Below are 22,228 nucleotides of genomic sequence, written 5' to 3'. Positions count from 1 at the left end.
GTAGATCAGTGTCACTAATAGAAGAATACTCTATGTTTAATCTTCTTTTATTTGTACAGGAAAATCACAATAGCAAGGCTGCAGTTTAGTAAGCACAGGCTGACCTTCAGTGTATAAAATGAAACAAACCCCAATGGTTTAGCAGGATAGGTGCTGGGAAGGAACTTTGGCATTTTGGTGTTTTTGAGCTGACACTGGCATGGAAGTTAAAGTCATAAGCAAATCACTAATTGCAGCTACTGTTTTATTTCAAACCATTGCTTCCTTACCAACCTTCTGGGATTTTTGGTGAATAGAAATCGTCTGCAAAGACTAAGATTCCACAGGTTTACTGAGCTATCTTTGGTTGTAATTTAAGTAATGCCCATACTAATGAAAAAAGAGACATCCTGCTTATGCTCTAATGATGTAAAACAGCAGAGGTTTGCTACTAGTGAAGTCTTGTCAGGGACAATTTCAGTTTCTTTATTTTTAATACAGTAACATCTCAGTTCTTTTATTTAAGTGTATCAATGCATATCAATTAAACTACTCAGAAGGATTTTTGAATTGGATTCCTTTCTGAAATGCACAGCAGTCACTTCCTATGAGAACCTGCTCACCAGAGCAGTGTTGGTTTAACCCTTCCTACTTAGATCTCCAAAACAAGAGCAACCACTTATTTTGCAATACTCACTTTTGAACCTTAGTAACAAACACCTATGTGTTTGGTAGAGGTATCTCCAAGTTCTCAAGTGTAGACCTGGTGTTTATAACACAGCCACAGGTGTCTCTAAACACAGCTGGAGGTATCCCTCCTTCCAGGTAGTAGAGCAAATGCTGTCACAATGCTAAGGAAATATTAACTGTCAACATGTTTCATGGTAACATCAAATCAAAATTAAAATGTAATTCCAGTTTCCTTTAAAATTATATGGCTTGAGGCATTCTCTCTTTGCAGTCTCCCTGGTGATGGGTATTCCCACAGTGAAAAGGGAAAAACAAAGTTACCTGATTGATACACTGCATTCCCTACTATACCAACTATCTGAAGAGCAAAAGAAGGACTGTATAATAATCATCTTTATAGCAGAGGTAAGTTTGCATGGGAAGGTGCAGGATGCTGATAGAAAATAAGGGGATTTATGTCTAAATATAATGGTGCAAAATACTGTTAGCTTGGCCTTTGGTATTACATTTACCAACACAATTGTTGGATCAGATTTTCCAACAAACCCATGTGAACTCATTATTTATGTCTGAAAGTAAGGTTTTCTGCTTCCAGGATGAAATGTAAGTCCTCCACAGAAAAGTGCTGCAGAACCTGAAGAAAGTAAGCTTAGTCTAACCAATGTTCAAATTATTTATCTGCTGGTTTGATAACACAGAGCTTGCAAAGCTTCACATATTGGAACTTTCTGCATGTCTTTTGGCATTTCCCATGCAAAAGAAACTGTTAAGAGCCTTGAACATGTTTGGGAAAGTAAACACTGCTCAAGGTGGATAAATGTTTGTTTTTTTTTTTTTTTTTTTTCCCCTCCCTCAAAAATACCTTGATTGCATCAGAAACAAAAAGCTGCAGAAGGGAATTAGCTAGTAGTTGCTTCTAGCAGGCAAAATGATTGTGTAATTATTCAGAATTCATATTTATTCTTCATATTTCTTTGTCCTTCCATAGACAGCATTAAATTAATCCATGTATTAATTAACAGTTACAGTTTGTATTTTTTATTGTTTAGTCGTCACTTTTTCAGGTGTAAAGGTGTCAGAGTATAGTTCAGTTTAATAAGTTTGGCCATGACTTCCACTTTTCTCTTTGGATCATAATGGGTACAGAGGAGCAGTTTTATTGGCTGCAGCTCCTCTTAGCATAGTTTTTAGGAGCTGAACTTTGCAGTTGGTATTTCCCAATGAAGAGCCCTGGCAGTGATGAGCTTTGCCTGGCTGCTATTCAGGTAAAGTTATTACAGGGCTTCAGAGGATTCTGTGAGTTTTTAAGGGTCAACTTTTGAATAGTTTGCCACTGTGGAGAGTCCTAACGTGACACTTTGAACAACAGGAGCTGTGGTTGTAGTAATAGTCCATATCAGCCAATTTAGGATTAAACTGCCATTGTAAGAATTTCTCTCCCTTTTCTCCCAACCCCAAAATCATGTTCTCATAGCTTCCATTTTTTTCAAACATGCAGTAAATTGGAGCAGATAGCCATGCTGATCTGAGAGGTGATAAGAACATTTTATTATGGGAGAAGGGAAGGTGTGTTCACTGGTCATGAATCCACACCTTCCTTTTTCCCACAAAGTTTTAAAAGATCAAGGTAAATGTTTACATCCTGGCTTAAGCTTGAGGAACTTATTGACTGAGAGTGAATTTTAAGTTCTGGGTATTTTTTATCACAGTTTTTTACTTCCCTTTTTACTTGCTACAAATTTAATATATAATTGGTAACAATTATATATTAAACAATTTGTTTATTTAAAGAGAGTCTGAACTCCTAAGACAGTTATTGTGGCACTTTAGAAATCACATTTGTAAAACTTTGCACTCTTAATGTAGTTAACAGATATGTTTGGTGCACTAAAACTGTTACTTTTATGAAACAGCTATAATGAATGTCCTCAATTTCCAAACAAAGAGCTGCAAGTTTGATATATTAGGAGGAAGCCAAATAAAAATTTTAAGCCTTGCTGGCTTTAGAATATTTTGCTTAGGTGATTTTTCTCATCAGCCTTAGGCCTCTTTTGTGATTTTTTTTATTTTTTATTTTTTATTTACCCAAAACAGCTCTTTTTACTGATAGTTATGTGACTGTGCTTTACTGACATAGCTAAACAGAATTTTAGCCAGAAAATAGCCTGGCTTTCTGCAAAAGCAATGAAAAACAAGTGCAGAAATGGCAACTGGAGAGAGCTGGAAGCAAAGTGAACTACTTTGAAAGTCTGCTTGACTTGAAAAGCCTATATTGTTCCTTAGTAGAAATGCTGCTGTAACATACCACATTTGTTTGGAAGGAAAAAAATTCAATGTTTGCATATGCATATTCCATACAAAGTATTGTTTAATACAACAATGGTGATTTTTAATGAAACCTTCCCTTCTTTTCTTTAGGTGGAAGCAGAGTATGTTAAGAGTGTTGCAGAAAGTGTTAAAACCAGGTAAGTCCTACAGAGTGGAACACTCAACAACCAGTGTGAACATATTTGGTTGGAGCTTTTATGGAAATAATTAGAAATGGAACTGAGGCAAAGGTGCACTCTCAGTATGTGTGCCATAACACACTGAAATTGAGAACAGAAGTATGTACATCAATTTGTTTTTCATTTCTTATTTGATAAATATGGTTTAGCTAACCAATCAAGGTCTCAGCTTAAATCTGACAAATGTTTACTTGAGCCTAAGTCTTTTCCCCACAAAATTTAATGATGCAATTCATGCATCTGAGGCTTACATGTATGAGGTCCCCACTGACTACACAACCCTGCAGTGAAATCTGGCATCTGTCATAGAGTCATAGAATTCCTTAGGTTGGAAAACACCTGCAAGATCAATAGAGTTCAACCATTAGCCCAGCAATGCCACCACTGATCTGTCCCCAAGTGCCATGACACATCCACGTTTTCCCACGTGTCTTCGCTTCCTTCTTTTAACTATTTTTCAAAAAGGCATTTGACTTGGGACAGAATGAGATTGCATATATAATTTTAAATGCTATTACATGATGGGCAAAATAAGATGGGTCATCTTTTCCCTGCCAGGTGAACCTTAGAGATGTCAAAGGGAAGCTTGATTCCCACTGCAGTTCTGCTTGCTCTTGAGCAAGATCCCTGGAGGAGTTGACCTTTGCCTCCTCATTTGAGGGTTTCTGCACATCATCCTGCACTCAAAGGTCCCCCAGACTGTTTTGTGTGTGGGTTTCCCTCAAAAGACTTACCATGCTGAGGCTGTTATCTGAGTAATATTCATCATCTCCTGCCTTCAGAGGGTTTAGCTCAGCTGGGAGTACAAGGGGACAAGGACAAGAGGCACTCCTTCTTGGACTGCCAAGGTACAATGCCTGCAGCAATTTAAACACTCAGATTATTTTAATTACTGCTTTATGGCTTTTGAAAACATAACTGCAGAGGGTTTGCTTTGAGTTACACAGTGAGATTGATTTTTTTTTTTCCCCATAATGCAGGTATTCTGTGTTTAATTTTTAGTGTTATCTTTTGTTTATTAATCATAGGAAATGTGAAACTCAGTTTTGAGACTTCTACCTGTTCTGTGTTGGGTGTTTGTTTTTGTTGGGGTTTTTGTTTGGATTTTTTGGTTTTTTTGGAGGAAGGGAGAGATTTGACTTGCAGGTTTGGCTCCCAAAGTAGGTTACACATTTTTTTTATTATCTCTTTAAATGAAAAATTTAATTCTTGGAGCAGAGTAGACCCAGACTGCCCATTTTAAACCCTTGCTCTGGGACAGTATAATTTTGCTTAGAAAGTAGAATTAGATATGGAGCAAGGGTAAGGAAACTGGGAGCTCTCATGCAAGGGGAAACAGTTGTGTGTTTTTCTAGATATTTGGTTTGGTTGTGAATTACTGCTGCATTTTGGCAACTATCTCAGGATTGTTAGTGAGTACCTACACATGCAGGAGGGGCAGGATTTCTGGGAGACACTTCTCTCCAGTGTTTTCTGAGACTTGGATGAGTTCCTGACCTGTCTGATCTGATGGTTGTTAAAGATCCCCTCTTGGTTCCAAATTTGCAGTTGGGCTCTTTGCTAGAGTTGTGAATTCCACTTCTGGAGGAGCAGACCTAACTCTGGGGAGCTGCTGTCTGTGATTGCCTTCAAAAGGCTTTTTGAGGAATGGGGTCTCACTAAGATCCTCTTCCCAGCTTCCCCAGAGAAGTCCAGTCTGGAGTCCTAGAGGTTATTTCTCCTCCTGCTTCTTATTACCCAGATCTTTCCAATCTGAAGAAAACATTTGGAGATTCTGAGGACCGAGTAAGGTAAGATTACTATATAAAACCTAAGAACTTCTGCTAAGAGTGTAAAATGGAAAATTCAGAAAACATCAGCATTGTTTGAGCTGATAATGTTTGTGTGCTTCAGAGCTGAATGACCTCATTTGTACTTGTAAAAAAATTTACAAGGGGATCTTGAGAAAAGCTGTGCTGCACATCACCTTCAGGGTAAGAGCCAAGGTGTCTCCTTTGGGTCTTGGCTCTAGGCATCCAACAGGTTTTAAACCAGATGGATAATGCCAGCAAGCAACAGGCTGTGTGATCTGGTCATAGAGGAAAAAAGAGAAAGATCTCTGTAATATGAGGGAGAGTCTCTGTGAACACACAGAAGAAACCCCATGTGGCCCTCTAGCTAACTACTGACAACTACTCTGGGTTTAATTAATGACCCAACTTTTGGTGATCATTGGGTTTTTATCTACTGTCATCCTTAATGGTGATTTCATTCACTCACATGCCCCAAATTCAGTGAGATAGTTTACAAAAATGTTATTTATTGGAGGAAAGTAATTTTCTTTCAATCAACAATAACTAGTTTATCAGAAGCCACTGCAATAATGCAGGCAAGAGAGTTGAAGTACTGAGAGTGTAGGCTGGAAGAAATCAGCTAGTATATTTATATGTGTGTGTGTGTATGTATATTGGCTTTATAGATAAACCTTGTGTTCATATCATAGACCATAAACAAGTTTGCATACTTATAGTTTAGTTTTAGATATGATTAGAATTGGATCAGTTATACTTTTATGTTAATTAAGTACTGATAAATTACTCAGTCTTTCAGTCTTGATTATCAAACATCAATGTCATTCTCTGGTAAAGTGAGAGACTCTACAAAATATGTGTTTATATTCAAACCTGAAAATTAAGGTTATCAGTCTGCTCTTGTGCTGTTCCTATGTAAAACCACTTACTTTTTCATCTTTAAATAATCCATGTGTGTTTATTAGTCTTCATAAAATGAGTAGAATCTTTGAAGTCATTTGACATAACTTGTTAGACATTTTGTTTCAAGCACTATTGACAAAGATCAATTTTTTGTTTATTTAATGTTAACTGTTATAGGCCAGTAAAATTATTTACAAGTGTTTACACTGATTGTAGAGAAATGCTTTTGCACTTAACAGTGGGTTAGAATACTCAACCTTACAACTTTATTGTAGAGAAAAATGCAGATCATTAGAAGTTCTCTTATTATAGAAATAACTCTTACAACCCCCTCAAAAACCTTATTGGAATTTGCTGCTTATGTTTAGGTGGAGAACCAAACAGAATTTGGATTATAGCTTTTTAATGCTATATGCTCAGCCTAAGGGAACATTTTATTTACAGGTATGTCCATATTATCATTAAGTAGCAGCAATACCTCTGTACTTTATTAGCTTTATTATTAGCTTTGGCAATTTTCTTTGTTTCAAAGGCCTCAATAAAACCAGCAGTCTATTGTCATTTTCTTTCTATTTTGCCTGTTCTCTTTACAAGCACCCACCATTTCTGTTCTTATACATCTTGCAGCCAGGTCTATTTGATTAAAACCATCTCTACCTTCCTGTCATTTGTGAGGTTGAAGAGCAAGGTATCTGAAGTATAAATAACCCTTATTATTTGGTTAGGCTAAGAAAGTGAGGGTTTAATATCTTTTTACTTACTGCAGCCAGGAAAAATAGTGATGATAAGTCCAGGTTATAGCCCAGATGACAATGAAGTGAAATATCTCAGGCAGGGAAACGCCAGTAGAGTGATAATTGAGGTAATGTCAGCTACAAGTTGGCACAGATCCTTAATTCTCCAGAAGATTTTGTGTTAGCTTTAAGATGATCCCCATGTATTTAAGCTTAGCTTTAATCATCATTCTAGATTTGTGCTAATTTACACTCCATAAAAATCTTATTCACCACCAGAGATTCCGAAATTTAAAGGAGCAGTTCAATCATGGAACAGGTCTGTAAAATTTCATGTGGCTCAATAATGTCAACAGTTTTTAAAAAGCTCAGAAAAGCATTTTGCCTCAGAGTCTGTATTCCATAAGGACATCACAGGATTCCTAGAAGCAGAAGACTGCAGGACCTGGCATCTCCTACAGTTTCTCAAGATTTAAAAAACCACATTTGAGCTGGGCTACTTAATGTGCTTTTCTCAAATGTGGCATAGGAGCTCAGGATTCTGGTGGACAAACAAATGCTATGTTTTGAACAATTGTGGTTGAATGGAAAATGAAGTATTTTCCTGAGAATTTTGTATATTTTTAAGAGTTAATGAGTGCACTAGAGCATCAAGGTGTAGGAAACCCAGTGAAGTGTTAGGATGCTGACAGACACTTGATGTACCTTCCTGTTACCAAGTTCAACAAACATTCATATTTGAATGAATCACAATGATTTATTTTTATATTTGTATTTCTAAAGCAATTTGAGAATGTTTTCTTATCTGAGACATTATAAAATGGCTGAACTGTGTTAAGAACAAAGCCTGGATGGTGGTGATCTGGTGGGAGTTATGCTTTTGGAATTTTCTCAACAAGAAACTGTTTTCCTCATACCATTCTTCATACTGTTCCTACTATATCCTATTCTTCTATGTCCAGCCTGCAGCTGCTCCTCTAGCACAGGTGCTGGTCTGCCCAAAAACTGCTCTGTAGAGTGCAGGTGAAAAGAATGAACACTTGCTGCCATAAACTTAGTTATGTCCTCCCTCTATTTAGAAGCCTTGCATTAAAGGAAAGCAAACAACTTAAAACTACTTTTCCTTAGCCTGGTACAAGATTTACTTCTGTAATCTTAAACAAAACTTGAGCTAGGTTAGGTTTTTATTGAGCTTAGTCACGAATAGTATTGATTGAGTGGTTGATGCTAACCCCCAAACCTTGGAAGAAGGGAAGCACACATAATTCATCTTGACATCTACAGAACAGTTGATGTCACGAGCCAGACAAGATCTTTGCTGAATAAACACTTGTTCTAGGATACAGGATTTAAGTAAGTAGTTTCATGAAGTCCATTGAAGCTAACAGGCTTACACTGGGGATGAACCTTACCCACTGATCAACTTGGCTACTTGAAGTACAAACTTGTACTTTGCTGCATCTTTTTTTTTTTTTTCCCCCTGAGAGAACTTTGAGGTCCTTGTTTCCACTTTCACTAAACCTCCTGGCATTCACCAGAGACCCTTGAAGCACTTACAATAATGGGATCATAACATAGCCATAAAAGCAGGCAATCCAATCCCAGCCTAATAGTGAGGACATGCATTTGTTCTGTTCATGTAGACTTAGTTCACTGAAGGAATTAAACATTTCAAATCTGAAAGAAACACAGATACAGCACTTTTTAAGTGTTTTCTATTAGCACTGAGCTGAAGCAAAAATAAACCATTAAATAAATCTTAGTTTCTTCAGTTAAAGTCTATTATCAAGTTCTAACTTAACTTGTAGTTAACTACTGCTATGATTTTTTTATCACCTCTTATAGAGGCTGGAAGAGCTTTGTGTATTTATATTATATATATGTATATTGCTAACAATGCTTCTCTAATGTATTTAAAGCCTGAGCAATAGCTCAGTGAGTTCACTAGGACTCTTTATATGGATTTTTTTTTTTTCCCTTACTAGATTCTAGGTTAGGCCTGCTGTTTGATAGACCTCTTAAAAGGAGCTCCACAGTTTCCACGTATTCATTGTCAGTGAGACAAAAATACTCTAATGAAATTCAGAGAGGAAGAACCTTCCTGTCTGATGCCTAAACTTTCATAATATTATTCCACTTTTTTGTTACTACTTCAGTTTTACTTCTCTTAGACAACCTGCATAAGAAAAATGAAAACCCTTTTGTTACTTATCTGTAGGAAATTTTCATAGTCTTGCTGTAGTGGATGTATATTTTTTTCATTTGAAAGCACTGATGAGTAAAGTTAGCTGTGATTCTGTGTTTTGCTGGCAACTGGGCAAGTGGACTAAGCAGTTCATATCTTAAACTTCCTGACCCAGCTGTGTGCAGCTGCACAACTTCCTTTGGTAGATAAGAGCATATGAGAAAACAGGTGGCTGTAAACTGAAGGCAGAAAAAAAACCCTCAGATTAGAATTTGGGTGCTAAGTATTAAACACACAGGGTAATAAAATGTTGTATAACATACTGAAATAACTGATACTAAGCAATGGGACATCTTCTCCAAAAGGATGTGCTTCAATTGAACAAAAATTATAGGGCTAAATAAATAACGGCTTGTGCTACATGAGATATCAAACTCTAATAATTACTGTTAGCTTCAGGAAAGACCATCTCAGACTCCAAAATTGCTTTCTGTTCATAACTACATTCACAGTCACTTTTGCATACTTCTCCACAGTGTTTCTTGCTATGGTGGCCTCCCTAGGTTTTTGAGATATTCCAGTCTGCTTTTCAACCTTTTTTGGTGCCCCTCAATTTCTCTTTAAGGAATCTCTACAACCTTCCTTTATTCTTTGCTGTTCTCCCTTTACATCTTGCTCCTGGCTAATCCTCTAAGATCATTTAACTTCAGGCCAGATTTCTTGTGAATTGATTGGGTTTTTTTTGTTGTTGTTCTCTTCTGCATAACTGTCAACTCAACTCAATCCCCAGACCTCAGAATCTGTTAAGAAGCATTCATTTTTATCAGTTGTCTCTATCTGTCTATTTTTTATCTTACCATCAGCAAAAGCTGTCAGGGTCAAAACAGCTCTCTTAATCTCATCTTTCTAACTTTATTCTACTTACTCCTGGGTTCACTGTTACCAAGACATTTCTTGTCAGCCAGCCCTACACTTGTAGTGATGCCCAAATTCAGCTAAAATCTGCAGGCCTGCTCTCTCAAGCTCTTGATGATGACTCTGCTGTGTCAGTTGAAAACACAAAACCAGCAGGAAATCATGTTTTGTTTGTTTTTCCTCAAAGGATTAATTTTCTAGATATTTAGCTTACTCAAGCTGCTTACAGCACAATTAGACATGAAGCAGGGCCAGTAAAGTATACCAGGTAGAATAAATTACTGTATGATTACACTACACCCCAGCAATATTTTCCTGAAACCTTAGCCTCTTCTTCCTGTGTTTTACTCCTATACTGAATTCAAACCATGAATTACCTGCTCCTTAATTATTTCTGGAACACATTTATTTCCTTTGTGCCTCCAACCTCCTTGTCTGGTTTCATAATCTGCAGTTTTAGTAGCAGGATCAGCTTCTGAGTTTTCAGATGCCCAGTTCTTGTGTGAAAGCCAGGCAAAAATGAAGCCAATGCCTTTCCCATTTCCTTGATGGATGTCAGTCTTCTCTTCCAAATACCCTTTAGTGTACTCTGTGCTGGCCTTTACATCATCTTGAAAACTCTGTATTCCTGTCCTTCAGTGTGATTCACAGAGCACAGCCCTTCATTAGAAGTATTCCCTGGGACAACTTGCTTTCTGCTGGCCTCTCAGTGATCATCCACAGTCCTTCTCAGTCACCTTGTATAAATGACAAAGTCTGGCCAGACTGCCAGAACCTTTCTTTTCAGACAGTTTCCTCCTGTTGCTTATCAATGCTTATACAACCTAAGAACAAAATGTTTATTGTTGTCTTCCTTAACCTCTTTTTTTTGCTTAATGTTTTCTTCTAAGAGAGATCTCTCTAAGGCAGGGAGTCCTCCTTCATCAAAACAGGGAGAAGCACCCATGGTGTTTTGGTCACTCCTGTAGATAATTAATGAATGATACTAAACCAGAGATCTATGTAGAAGCTGGACAGCAATCCACTGTAGTTTGGCACAGCTTCAGTACATGCAGTACAACAGTTAAACACAACAGTTTTCTTTTGCATGTGGCAATATAACCACCCCTTCTGCAAGCAATAAAATCACTGTTTGCCTTCTCTTTTTATGTTGTGTTCTTTCCCTCCAGCTGGAAGATGATATTATAGCCAAACCTGATTTTATTGAAAGTATAAAAAACTTTGCTGCTCAACAGTCCCAAGATTGGATGGTTCTCGAGTTCTCACAACTTGGATTTATTGGTAAGTATTAAGACCTCAGCAGGATCAACTGAATTTGGGGCTGTAGATCAAAGAAGTCTCATTCAGAATTACACCTCAGAGCATGAAGGACTTGCATATGACAACTTCCTCAGTTCTCAAGGAAACATCCCACTGAAAGTAGTTTACTTTTTGTTCTCTTTACTACTGTCTTTTTAATAAAAAGGCTCTTCAGTATAATTGAGTGCCCATTAGGAGGAAATTGTTCCACCTTAAGGAACTATGTGCCCCTCTATTAAAAAAAACAAAACTTTCTTGTCTTCGTGGGGGAGAATATGCATCCCCTATCAAAGGGCTGGATGATCAGCAACTCTTCAAAGCCAGATTCTATGTGAAGTTTTTCATTAAATATCATAATTACATTCACATGTGCAAGGCTGGTGTGATACTTAGACTTTCATTTAAACAAATTACATTTAAACATAAAGCTGGTGATTCTTGCAGAGCAATAAAAATATAACTTCTTGTCTTGCTTTCAGGAAAAATGTTTAAATCAGAAGACTTACCATTCATAGTGGAATTTTTCCTCATGTTCTATAAGGATAAGCCTATAGACTGGCTTATAGACCACCTGCTCTGGGTTAAAGTGTGCAATCCAGAAAAGGATGCAGTAAGTATTACTGAGTTTATTTAAGAACACAAATAGCATTCAAACACTCTGTGACAAAACTGATTTTCAAAAAGTGGAATATAATAAACTGGACTTACTTTGGACTGACCAGAGTCAGTTGGGTTTTAGGGTTCAGGAGCCAGTACCTGTTCCAGGATTTGTACATGTTACTTTTGTGTTGATAAAGGAGCAAGAAGAAACAGACAGGAGTTGTGCAGAGCAGGAGATTAAGGGGAGTGGAACAAACAAGCTCCAGGTTTTACCCTGTAGCATAAGTGACTTCTAGGGACAGCAGAATCTCCAGACCCACTTCATACAGATAGGAGTAAGCTTTTAAATCTTGCTTTAAGGGTTAGGCCAGGTCATAGGAGTTGGACTGAGCCAAAAGAAACTAATTTAAGTTCTTGCCTGCCTGTGAAAACAGATTAAAAACCAGATGCTGCTATGTTGACATTACCCATTCCAGGTCTATCATGTGTCAACATCCATTCAATAGGTGAAATACTTTATTTATGGCTGTTCCGTCTTCTGAGACCTGATTCCTACCTAAAATGAAGCTGTGTTCTCAAAAGGCAGGCAGGGAGCTCATGGAAGCCTGCACTGACCAAGCCAAAGCAGAGTGCTGTCCACAGGTTTCACTTCTGCATTTGCAATTTCAATTGCTGTGGGTGGCAAAAACCTGCTGAGAGAGATCAGTGTCACAAGGCCCTTGGGTGGGAATGACCAGTGGCATAAACTGCTGAGACCATTCATGAGAATGCAGAAAATGGAGACTGGGAGAAGGCTGGAGATCCTGGTAGCTGTGGTAACTTCTCTGTTTGACAGGGTAAAGCAGTGAACTTTCCTATAGGCACCACAGAAGGCAAGCTGACAACTCCTCACATTTTCTCCTTTCCAACCAACTAAGAGTGTCACACTGTGCTACACAGGAGGGTCAGCAGGGCACCTGTGTGTGGTTTCTATGTGGTGATGGATATTTGGCATGTGTTAATGTAAATTCATAGAATAGTTTGGGTTGGAAAAGACCTTAAAGATCATCTTGTTCCAACCCTGTGCCATGGGCAGGGCCACCTTCCACTAGACTAGATTGCTCAGAGCCTCATCCAACCTGGCCTTGAACATCTCCAGGGGTGATCCACAGCTTTCCTGGACAATCTGTTTCTCACCATCCTCACAGGAAAGAATTTCCTCCTAGCAGCTAATCCAAACCTATTCTCTTTTAGCTGGAATCCATTCCTTCCTGTCCTGTCACTCCAGGCTCTTGTAAAAAGCCTCTCTCTGTCACCTTGCAGGATCCCTTTGGGTACTGGAAGGCTGCAATTCCTAAAGCCTTCTTTTCTCCAGGCTGAACAATCTTAATTCTCCCAGCCCTTCCTTGTTGGAGAGTCCTTCTGGGCAGGGCTGCTCTCCATCTGCTCATCCCCAGCCTGGATTGATATTAGAGGTTGCTCCAACCCGGGTGCAGCACCTTGAACTTGGACTTGTTAAACCTCATGAGATTCCCATGGGCCCACTTCTCACCCCTGTCCAAGTTTTCAGCCTGGACTGGCTATTAACATATCAAGGTTCAGCTACATCTGCTCACCAAGCTGGAAAAGACAGTGTGTGATGATCAGAGCCATCAGGTCTCTGCCTGGTTCAGAAACTTTGTCATGTTTGCCTCCTGTGAACTATCATTCACTGTTGGGGTCTTCAGTACAAAAAAAAAAAAAAGCCATGGAGCTGTTAGAGCAAGAGGATAAATGGTCAGAGGGCTGGAGACAGGCTGAAAGAGTCAGAGCTCTTCAGAGTGAAGAAAAGGCTTCAGAAGAGACCACACAGCACCTAAAGAGAGCTTTAAGAAAGAGGGAGAAAGTCTTTCCATGTGTTGTGACAAGGGGCAACAGTCCTAAACTGAAAGAGGGTATGTTTGTTTATAAGGAACACATTTTTTATGGTTATGGTGACTCACCACGGGCACAGGTTGTTCAGGAAAGGTGTAAATATCACATCCAGTGTTTCTGACCAGGCTGGATGGGGCTCTGAGCAGCCTGGCTTAGTGGGAGCCTGTCCATGGCAGGGGAGTCAGAACAAGATGGTTTTTACAGGTCACTTTGAACCCAACCATTCTGTGTTTTTGTGCAGTGGCCTGTGTCTATCAGGTGCAGTGGGAACTACAGGCTGCAAGGGTGGAAACCCTGACACAACAAGCAGCCTTATCTCAGCTTCTGCAGAAATGACTACACCAGCCTCATGCCACTGATTATTCTCAGCTGCTGCCAGAAGCAGCTCTTTTGGTAGTGCAGCCATAGCATAAAACAAGACATTCTAGAGCCTGCATTATTGCATGGCATGAATTGCAAACCCTGTCAGTAGATAGGTCACAAATTTCTTTTCTTAAAATTTTTTATTCTTTACTGAAATCTAGTGTGCCTTTCAGAAAAATAGCTGCCAGTAAATCAGTTTGCACACAATGTTTTGTGGTTTTACATTGTTATGCTGAACATCTGCTGTGGACAAAAATAAAAATACATAGTTTCCTTAATAGCTTTCCAAAATAGCTTTTGAACTTTTAATTAGTACTCCTGTGGAAACCATAAATCCCTCATGAGTTTTGATGGTTTTAAGCCAGCTTTAAGAAGACTTAATCATTTCTGGCTTTAGAAGGCATTGATATAGTTAATGCAACATTTTTCTTTTATAGAACTGAAAGCACTTGATGGAAGAGGTAAGCACATTATCCTCTTAAATTTTAAGGTACGAGACCTGGGATGCAGAAAATTAAATGATCTTTCAAACTCATATAATAATTCTGTGGTAGTACCAAGAGTACAACCCAGGGAGTCTCATTTTAGTTCTTTGCTTTGTTCCTTGCCATTATGCTTCATTAACATATTAATTATTTTGGCATGTTTATGTAATTGTATCAAACTATGAAGCTCTATATATACGAAGAAAAAAAATTACATTTAAAGAAGTAGTTTGCTATCATTCAAAGATCAAGAAACTCCAAAATTAGTAACTATTACAGTTATTTAATTCCTTGATATGTGTCATGTCCCAGGTGTAGTAAACTGGAAAATTGTGTTGAACCTCAGTATTTAAAGACTTTATCTAATTATGTTATAAAAGATCCATAACTTATAATACATTAAAAGCCTCCCAAACACAACAAAAAGAGGCAAAACTATGAAGATTACATATAACCAGAATCTATCTTAAGAAGGTGAATTTTGGTCAAAATAGTTTAATTACAATGATATGGCAAGGCTAAGAGTTGAAATAAAGTTTTCCAGAAACAGCTAAGAAATCAACCTGTTTCAGATTTGAGCCCATTTTTATCACCCTGAGATGTGATTCACCACATACTCTGAAAAGAAATTTCTGAATTACTGGTGGCTGAGCCTTCAAATCTAAATAACGATGTAAGTAGAACTCTGAGTTTTGGTCTAGAAACAGTGTATGTGACTTAAGGTGACTGTTAATTTAAGGATTGCTCATTTAAGTATGGATAGAAAATCATGACCCATACCCTTAACTACATAAAGAAATTGCCCTATGGAACATAGTTTGTCTGTCCTTGGTTAAATAATCCTTCACTCTCTTTTACTTTCTTTCCAGGCACACTGTGAAACGGAAAAGTCAAAGTTACGGATCCGGGCTAAGCCATCTCTCTTTCAGCATATGGGAATTTATTCATCATTGGCTGGGAAGATACAGAATTTGAAAGTAAGAATAAGAAACTAATGCCATATTTTTACATTATATGCTTGTGTTCTGACTCATCTCTCAAATGAGTTTCAAGGGCCATATCTTTGGCATTTCCATATGCAATTATGTAGTTTTTCAGATTTGGGAGAGAATTTTGATCTGGTATCTAAGCTGCAGGTGGAGTACTGCTCCTGCACAATCACCTTTGAACCTCTCATCTGAACAGCAGCATTTCATGGCACATAGGAACCCTCTTCACAACACAAGGTTTCAGATGCTCTGCTCCATGCAAACAAAGCCATGATGGTTTGTTTTGGCTGAGCAGTTCACATTCCCAATAGGAGGGATAATTAAGAAGGTGTATTGGTGGGACAAAGTGTGCCTAACTTGATGGCCACAGATTTTTAGGGAGAATTTGGAGGGCAAACCACATATCTAATAAGGACATGAGCAGTGATGAACTAGACTTCAGGGATCTCCTGATGGTGCCATCTAGTCTAGTAACAAGATTTCTCAGTTGGATCAGACTAGAGATTCACACAGAGATGCTCTTTAGCAGAGCCCAGCAATCACATGTTCTGGCAGAAGACAACTATGAAACAGCCTCCTATCAATATCCCCTCACTCTCCACAAACCATTTTTCTCAGTGCAATATAAAAAAACACAGCCTCCTGTGAAGACTTTTAGTTTTAAATCTTGGCAGCTAAGAAACAATCAGTGCAGCTCTGTCTACAAATTGTAACATTGAGTCCCAGTGATTACACTGAAATTAATAATCTCTATTAAAAATAGATTTATATTTTTTGGCACTGAGGTAATTATTTTCTGGAATAGCTTCCTGCAGTAATTACAGATATCAATATGCCTTTTTCTTTTGCATTGTATGAGTGAAATTAAATTTCTTTATATCAACAGGATAAAGATTTTGGAAAAAATGTATTGCATAAAGCACATAATAATCCACCTGCAAAAGTGGATACAAGCCTAAGAATATACCAGGAATATACCTTGGAAAAAGTTTATAAAGGACAAGATTTCTTTTGGGCTTCAGCTCCAGTGGCAGGTGACTACATCAGGTTCACATTTTTAAATCCACTAGAAGTTAAAAAGTAAGTATTACATGATATGGAACATGGAAGCCTACATATTTCCAGTTTGGAAATGCTTGAGTCTGTTTGAAATTATCAGTGCTCAGCTGTTTGCATAAACCTTGTTACTAACAAAAAATCCATGATTTGTATTTATCTGCTTTCCTTCTTGAACTCCCCTCCTGAAATACATTTCTTCATTAGTAACTAGAGAGCTTCTTAATATTTTTCCTTTTATTATTGTTCCTTCAGGTAAGTATTCTATACTCTCTTATGATAATTCTCAAAGGAATTTGTTTTTAACTGATGAATTTCATCAAGGGTGTCAGTGAAAGCTTTATTTGTGTAGTTGCCAACAGAAAGGCTGTTTGTGTGATGTCAAGTCTGTCTCCATCTAGTGAGCTGCAGTGAATGATTGGTGTTACAATAAACACTGGTGTTCTGTATTAATTAACTCATTAATGCTTTATGAAAGCTGGGTAGGCTGTAGTTTTGCATGTTCCTGTTACTGAGAAGCTGCATTGCATGGAGCTAACTTATATATTATATTGTCTAGTGACTGATGCCTTGAGAGGCTACCAAGAACAGAGGCTACACAGAGTTAAAGGAATAAAGTAGATATTTATTAAAAGGCCTTTAAAGGTTACATTTTGGGCTGTACAAGAGCCTGGCTGTGGCTACACCCAAGATGGACCCTGAGTCACAAGTTTTCACACTTTTATAAGCTTTGGTCCATTGACATATTGGGATTAATTGTCCAATTCCAGCTTCAGGTTATGAAGTCCCATCCTCCCAGATTGCTCTTCTCAATTCACTGTTGGGCCTGAAGCTGCAATGGTGTCCTTGGGCTGGAAAATGATTGTTTTGTCTAACTAAACTGTGAATAGAACTTGCTAACACTTCATATGAAGTTCAGAGTTATGTAGTAATGTACAGTAAAGTACAGTACAGAATCTGGAAATTCTGAAAGCTAATAGTTAAGGCATCAGTCCCAGCCCATTACATTGCTAATCTATGAAAATGTATGGTCAGTCCTAAATATTTGGTGGTTTTAAGCCTTGAATATTTGATACCAGAGGAGAGTGTTTGATGATTTAAATTCTCTTAGCTCTTTTTGGATCTAAAACCTGAAGAACTCTTAATGCCAGAAATTTAAAACCAAACAGGGTTTAGAAGTTTTTTGTTGGATTCTTGTTTGGTCAATGCTCTTGCTTGTTGGCTATAAAGGAAATTGTTTAGAAGCACCTGAGCTCCCCAGTATTGATAAAAAAGGGGAATTCTCCTGGTATGTAGTATATGGCCTAGTAGAAACAGAATTTTTGCTGTCACTCACCTTCCAGAAGCCTGTTCCGTTTCAACCTTACAATTATAGGAACAGATCAGAGGGCAGATCTTCCTTTAGCCGTTTAAATATGGGAAGTTAATTTATTTGGAACTTGAGCACTAAAAACCAGGAACACTTGCATTTGTGGTCCCAGAAAAAGATGTTTAAATATTTGTTCTATTTAAAATAAAAAATACTGTATTATGGTTTGGTTTATAGTTTCAAGGCCTATTTCTGTTCTCTATAGCCCAAAAATATATAAAGAAAAGGTATCCTTCAAACTTTCCTGAAACTTTCCTTCAAAACTGGGAAGAATTACTGCTTAGAACTCCTCTAAAGTATAAAATACCTGGAAATAATACACCTTTATCATCAGGTACTTGTTCAGAAGTGGCAACATGGAGCACCCTGGTGATAAACTGTTTAACACTACTGTGGAAGTGCTGCCAGCTGATGTAAGTCTCTCATTTAGAACCATATTTCATTTTCAGAATGATAGTCAGCAAAAAATGTCACACCCTAGAAAATACATCTTGAAATGTTACTGTTTTGTTTTTTACAGGAAACACTAAGAAAAGAATTGGTTGCTAATGGAAGTAAATTTAACTACCCAGCAACCAAAGATGGATATTTAAAAATAGGTAATTGTTCACTTCAAAACCAGAAATTTTGTTCCTACATATAAAATGTTTCTGCTCTTAAGGATTTCATTAACTCTGTGATAAATTCAACATTCCAAGGTGAGCTGGTAAGGAAAAGAAACCCTTTGCTTAACTGCATATTGTAATTTGTGACTGATTGATCTCTCTTATAATTTTTCCCTAATGTGTTCCTCGATTTAATTTATAGTTTGTCATTTAGAGCTTTTTCACAAGTTTGCTTGGAAGTGTATTTCATTCTAATAAGTGTTCATATGGGTCTTGTGGGTTTTTTTCATTAAGGGGCTTTTGCAAATGGCATTGCAGAAGGCAGCATCAATCAGTCAATAGGAAGAATAAAGGCTTTTCGTTTATCAGTCAGTTCTGATTCTCCAGTCTGGGCAATACTGAGTGAGGTAGGCATGTCAATAAAAGCTTTTTTTTTATTATTTATTATTAAATGAACTTTGGTTCTTCCAATCATATAGTATTGTTAATCATTTATCTGAATGAATTTTGAATAGGATTTTGTGTGGAAAAACACAAGTGAAGAATTACATTAATTAATTATTGTCAGGAGAGAAGTTAAATGTACTTCATTGAAAGTGCTGGAAATGCTCAAATGGGATGATTGTCCAGTTTTGCAGTGCTGTAACTGTAGTTGCTAAGACTTGGGTTTTGACAAACAAAGCTCTTTTCTGTCACCATCTTAGATACTGATTACATTATGTTAACATTTTCAGATGAACCTCTGTTTTTTAATGCTTCCAAGTTTTTCCCAAGTGTTTAGATGTCAGTAAGTCCATAAATAGAAAATACTCAGCAGAAGTCATGGAAGTGAATCACTACAGCCTTAAACCCTAGCCATAGCTGGAAGAAGGGAAAAACTAATGTCATAGGCAAAGCTCCTGCAGATTTTAGAAAATAATAGATTTTATTTTTTTCCAGGTACTTATCAAGACATCTGAAAACTGAAAAAAATACATTTTTGATGTGTCACTTTTTACGAATTGCTTGAAAACAAGGATGGCTACAACAGGAAAAAAAAAGGAATGGGTCAAAAGATCAATTCCATACCCATTTAATTATTAATACTCTGTTATTCTGTTAATTATGAAAGAGTTGAGATAAATACTAGGTCTTTATATGACAAAGTATATGAAAAGAATGTTAGTAATTTCTATAAAATGTTCTTGAGTAACATGCCATGTATAAAAACCTCACCTTAGTTTGGCAACATTAAAGAGATATTATTATAAACAATTGATAAGGCATTACAGCCTGCCTCAGGGATTAAAGCATAAAGGTATAAAAGTTTCACCAGAAATAAAAATACAGACATCACTGAAAAGTATTAAGGATACAGCATTCAGCTCTATTAGAAACATTGGTCAATTTTGTAGGGAAATTAGAGTTGAAGGAAAAGTTGTCAATATTTATTACAAGTATCTAAAGTAGTTCAGAGGAACAACTTAATGTTATGAAAATTGATCTCAAACTTTATATAAATGTGTTTCTGCCTTAATGTAGCATAAGTTATGTTAAATATTTTTTTAAATGAGAAGTGCCTACAAATTACCATTTGAGTAACTTGAAACTTAAACAGGTTTTTTTTTTTTGAAGATTCTAAAACTTCCCAGTGAATTGTGCATTGAAATACAGGAAATAAGGGTATTATGTGTAGCTATATTTTTGTAGAAAGAAAATCTATTTTAATAAAATTTTGGATCCTAGAATTAGATAATCAGCGTGTACTGATATTTCAATCCTTGTCCCAAGTTCAAATTCAACATAAATTTGAAAATAAAAAGTAAAGCACAGTAGTCTCATTTGAAAAGTTTTTGGGAAAGGACAATCTACCTTGGACATCTACCTGTTAAGGGCAGAATTCTGGTATCACTTCCTCTGCATGTGAAGCACGACTGCACTCTCACTCCCCTGCACAGGCATTGCATCCTGACAGCAAGAAATAAACTGCAATATATGGATTTGTACCGAATGGGTTACATTAATGTAGAGTTGTATTCCTAATGCCACAGTGTTTTTCATTTAGAATGAGATGGAATTAATTTTTTTACATTAAAACAGTTCAGAAGAGTGTTTTTTTTTTCAAAGACAACCTCTAGTAATATTTTGATAATATTGCTTAGAGGTTTACTGCTTATTTATTTTACTTCATTTATTTAGGCTTTTATCTACAGGATTGTTTATATACTGTGGTGCTATATGTATGTGCATGTAGATATATGTACATACATATACTGGACCAAATATTGCAGCCTTCATTAGGTTAGGAGTTCAATTAAGAATTAGTGCAGTAATCCAGCACACTTAGAGATATAGTTAATTAGAGATATACTGGGAGACACCTTTGTCCCTCAGCATGCACAGTGAAAACATAAAACCTTATTTTGCCGTTGCTTTCACTGCAGCAGATTCACTGCTGGGAGTAGTGTCTGCATTCAGGGTGCCTTACACTCACTTGTTACAGGGCAGTGTCACTAAAGATTAAATTCCAGAGCAATTATTTAAATCAGTGAAAACATAAAAATACTAAAATAATAGATTTTGCTACCCAAACATCTTCACAGTGAAATGAGATTTCTATCTAGCTGTTTGAAGTGTTCTTTCAAGCTCATTAGAAGCTCAACAGAATACTTGAAAGTGTATTTGGAAATGACTAGACTTAAAAAAAAAAGTATTTTTAAATGAAAATTTTCATTCTGTGCTGCCATCTTCATTCCTTGTTTCAGTTTTTACATATTTTACATAACTGTTGCAATCACAGAATACCCCTCCCATTGCTCTCATGTAAACGAGGGTTCAGTTGATGTTGTAAATAATTAATGCTTCACAAAAACCATTAATTCTTCCCGTGCTTTCACAAAAGCAGAGGTTTCTTGCACAGTCTGCAGAACCACAGCTCCACTGCAAAACCAAAGCAACCTCCTCAGAGGAATTCTGGATTTTCACTGAAGAGGCAATAGCAGAATATTCCAGCCCCAGAAGTTTATGAGAAGAGAGCTGAGTGGGAGAATACTTCAGCAATAAACACTTCTGTGTGTTATTGGCAGCAGCCACCACTGGTGAGCGAATGGGCTGGGTTTGCTCACAAGGAGTGGTTACAGAACACCTGCAGCTTCCTTTCCACCCTGCAAGCACCATCTCACCTGTGGTTTTCCATGTAATAATCCTGTTAGCACTGAACCCTCACACACCGCCGCTCCGAGGCCGGATCAAAGCCTGAACAGCAGGTCAGGTCCAGGGAATAAGGAACTTCCTCCAAATTTATGACTGACTGGTTTTGAAGTCTAGGCAATTGTGATTGTAATTTGCAAAACCAAAGGTGGTAAACCGTAGGTGAAAAAAAAAAAAAAAAACCCTCCACTAAGAGTTTCAGATTACAAACCAGATCACCAGGTTTATTGACTGGGAAATTTTACTTCAGTAATTTCACGTGATTTAAAACATAAATCTCAAAAATAAGGTCTACCTCAGGCTCATTAATCATGTTTAATGTCTGTGTGGTAAGAAACCACATTTTTCAAGCTAGTTTCATTACCAAAATCCTCTGAAAACATCAGGAAAAATAAGACTCCCTCAACACCTGTCTTTTTATTGATAGGGAGCAGTTACTTTATTCTTGGCCAAGAGGTGTGTGCAGATCACAGAGTTTCAGCCTCCATGCTGGCACAGATGATACAAAACTTTTTCACTTATTTATGCATTTTTAGCAAAGAAAGGAATTAATGCTCATTTGTTCCAAGTTACATAATTCTCTTCGTTAATTAGTATTCTGTTGGTTATTGATTTTGTGCTCTTCATGCTAATTTGGTCCACGTTCTTTTCATCCTTTTATTCTGCTTTTCTCAGAT

The 22,228-nt window shown here is 37.2% G+C and overlaps 1 protein-coding gene across 2 annotated transcripts in view; it reads left to right on the top strand.

Annotated features, from left to right (window-relative positions):
- MGAT4D (MGAT4 family member D) overlaps window positions 1–20,386 on the top strand; it is a 30,690-nt gene extending 10,304 nt beyond the window's left edge. Inside the window, exons 4-15 of one of the 2 annotated variants that reach the window (XM_056490524.1) lie at window positions 941–1,074; window positions 3,088–3,134; window positions 4,853–4,966; window positions 6,238–6,313; window positions 10,873–10,984; window positions 11,482–11,612; window positions 15,213–15,320; window positions 16,219–16,412; window positions 18,092–18,170; window positions 18,278–18,356; window positions 18,657–18,769; window positions 19,302–20,386. In XM_056490524.1, the coding sequence (XP_056346499.1) occupies window positions 941–1,074; window positions 3,088–3,134; window positions 4,853–4,966; window positions 6,238–6,313; window positions 10,873–10,984; window positions 11,482–11,612; window positions 15,213–15,320; window positions 16,219–16,412; window positions 18,092–18,170; window positions 18,278–18,356; window positions 18,657–18,769; window positions 19,302–19,328 (1,214 nt within the window). In that variant the 3' untranslated portion in view covers window positions 19,329–20,386. The remainder of the gene's footprint in view (window positions 1–940; window positions 1,075–3,087; window positions 3,135–4,852; window positions 4,967–6,237; window positions 6,314–10,872; window positions 10,985–11,481; window positions 11,613–15,212; window positions 15,321–16,218; window positions 16,413–18,091; window positions 18,171–18,277; window positions 18,357–18,656; window positions 18,770–19,301) is intronic. The other variant, XM_056490525.1, reaches the window with a different exon arrangement.
- The last annotated feature ends 1,842 nt before the right edge of the window (window positions 20,387–22,228 follow it).

This window comes from Oenanthe melanoleuca, chromosome 4 (genome assembly GCF_029582105.1).
Source record: "Oenanthe melanoleuca isolate GR-GAL-2019-014 chromosome 4, OMel1.0, whole genome shotgun sequence".
NCBI lineage: Eukaryota > Metazoa > Chordata > Aves > Passeriformes > Muscicapidae > Oenanthe > Oenanthe melanoleuca.
Note: the sequence above shows the minus strand (reverse complement) of the source record. Positions and strands in the feature narration are given on the sequence as shown.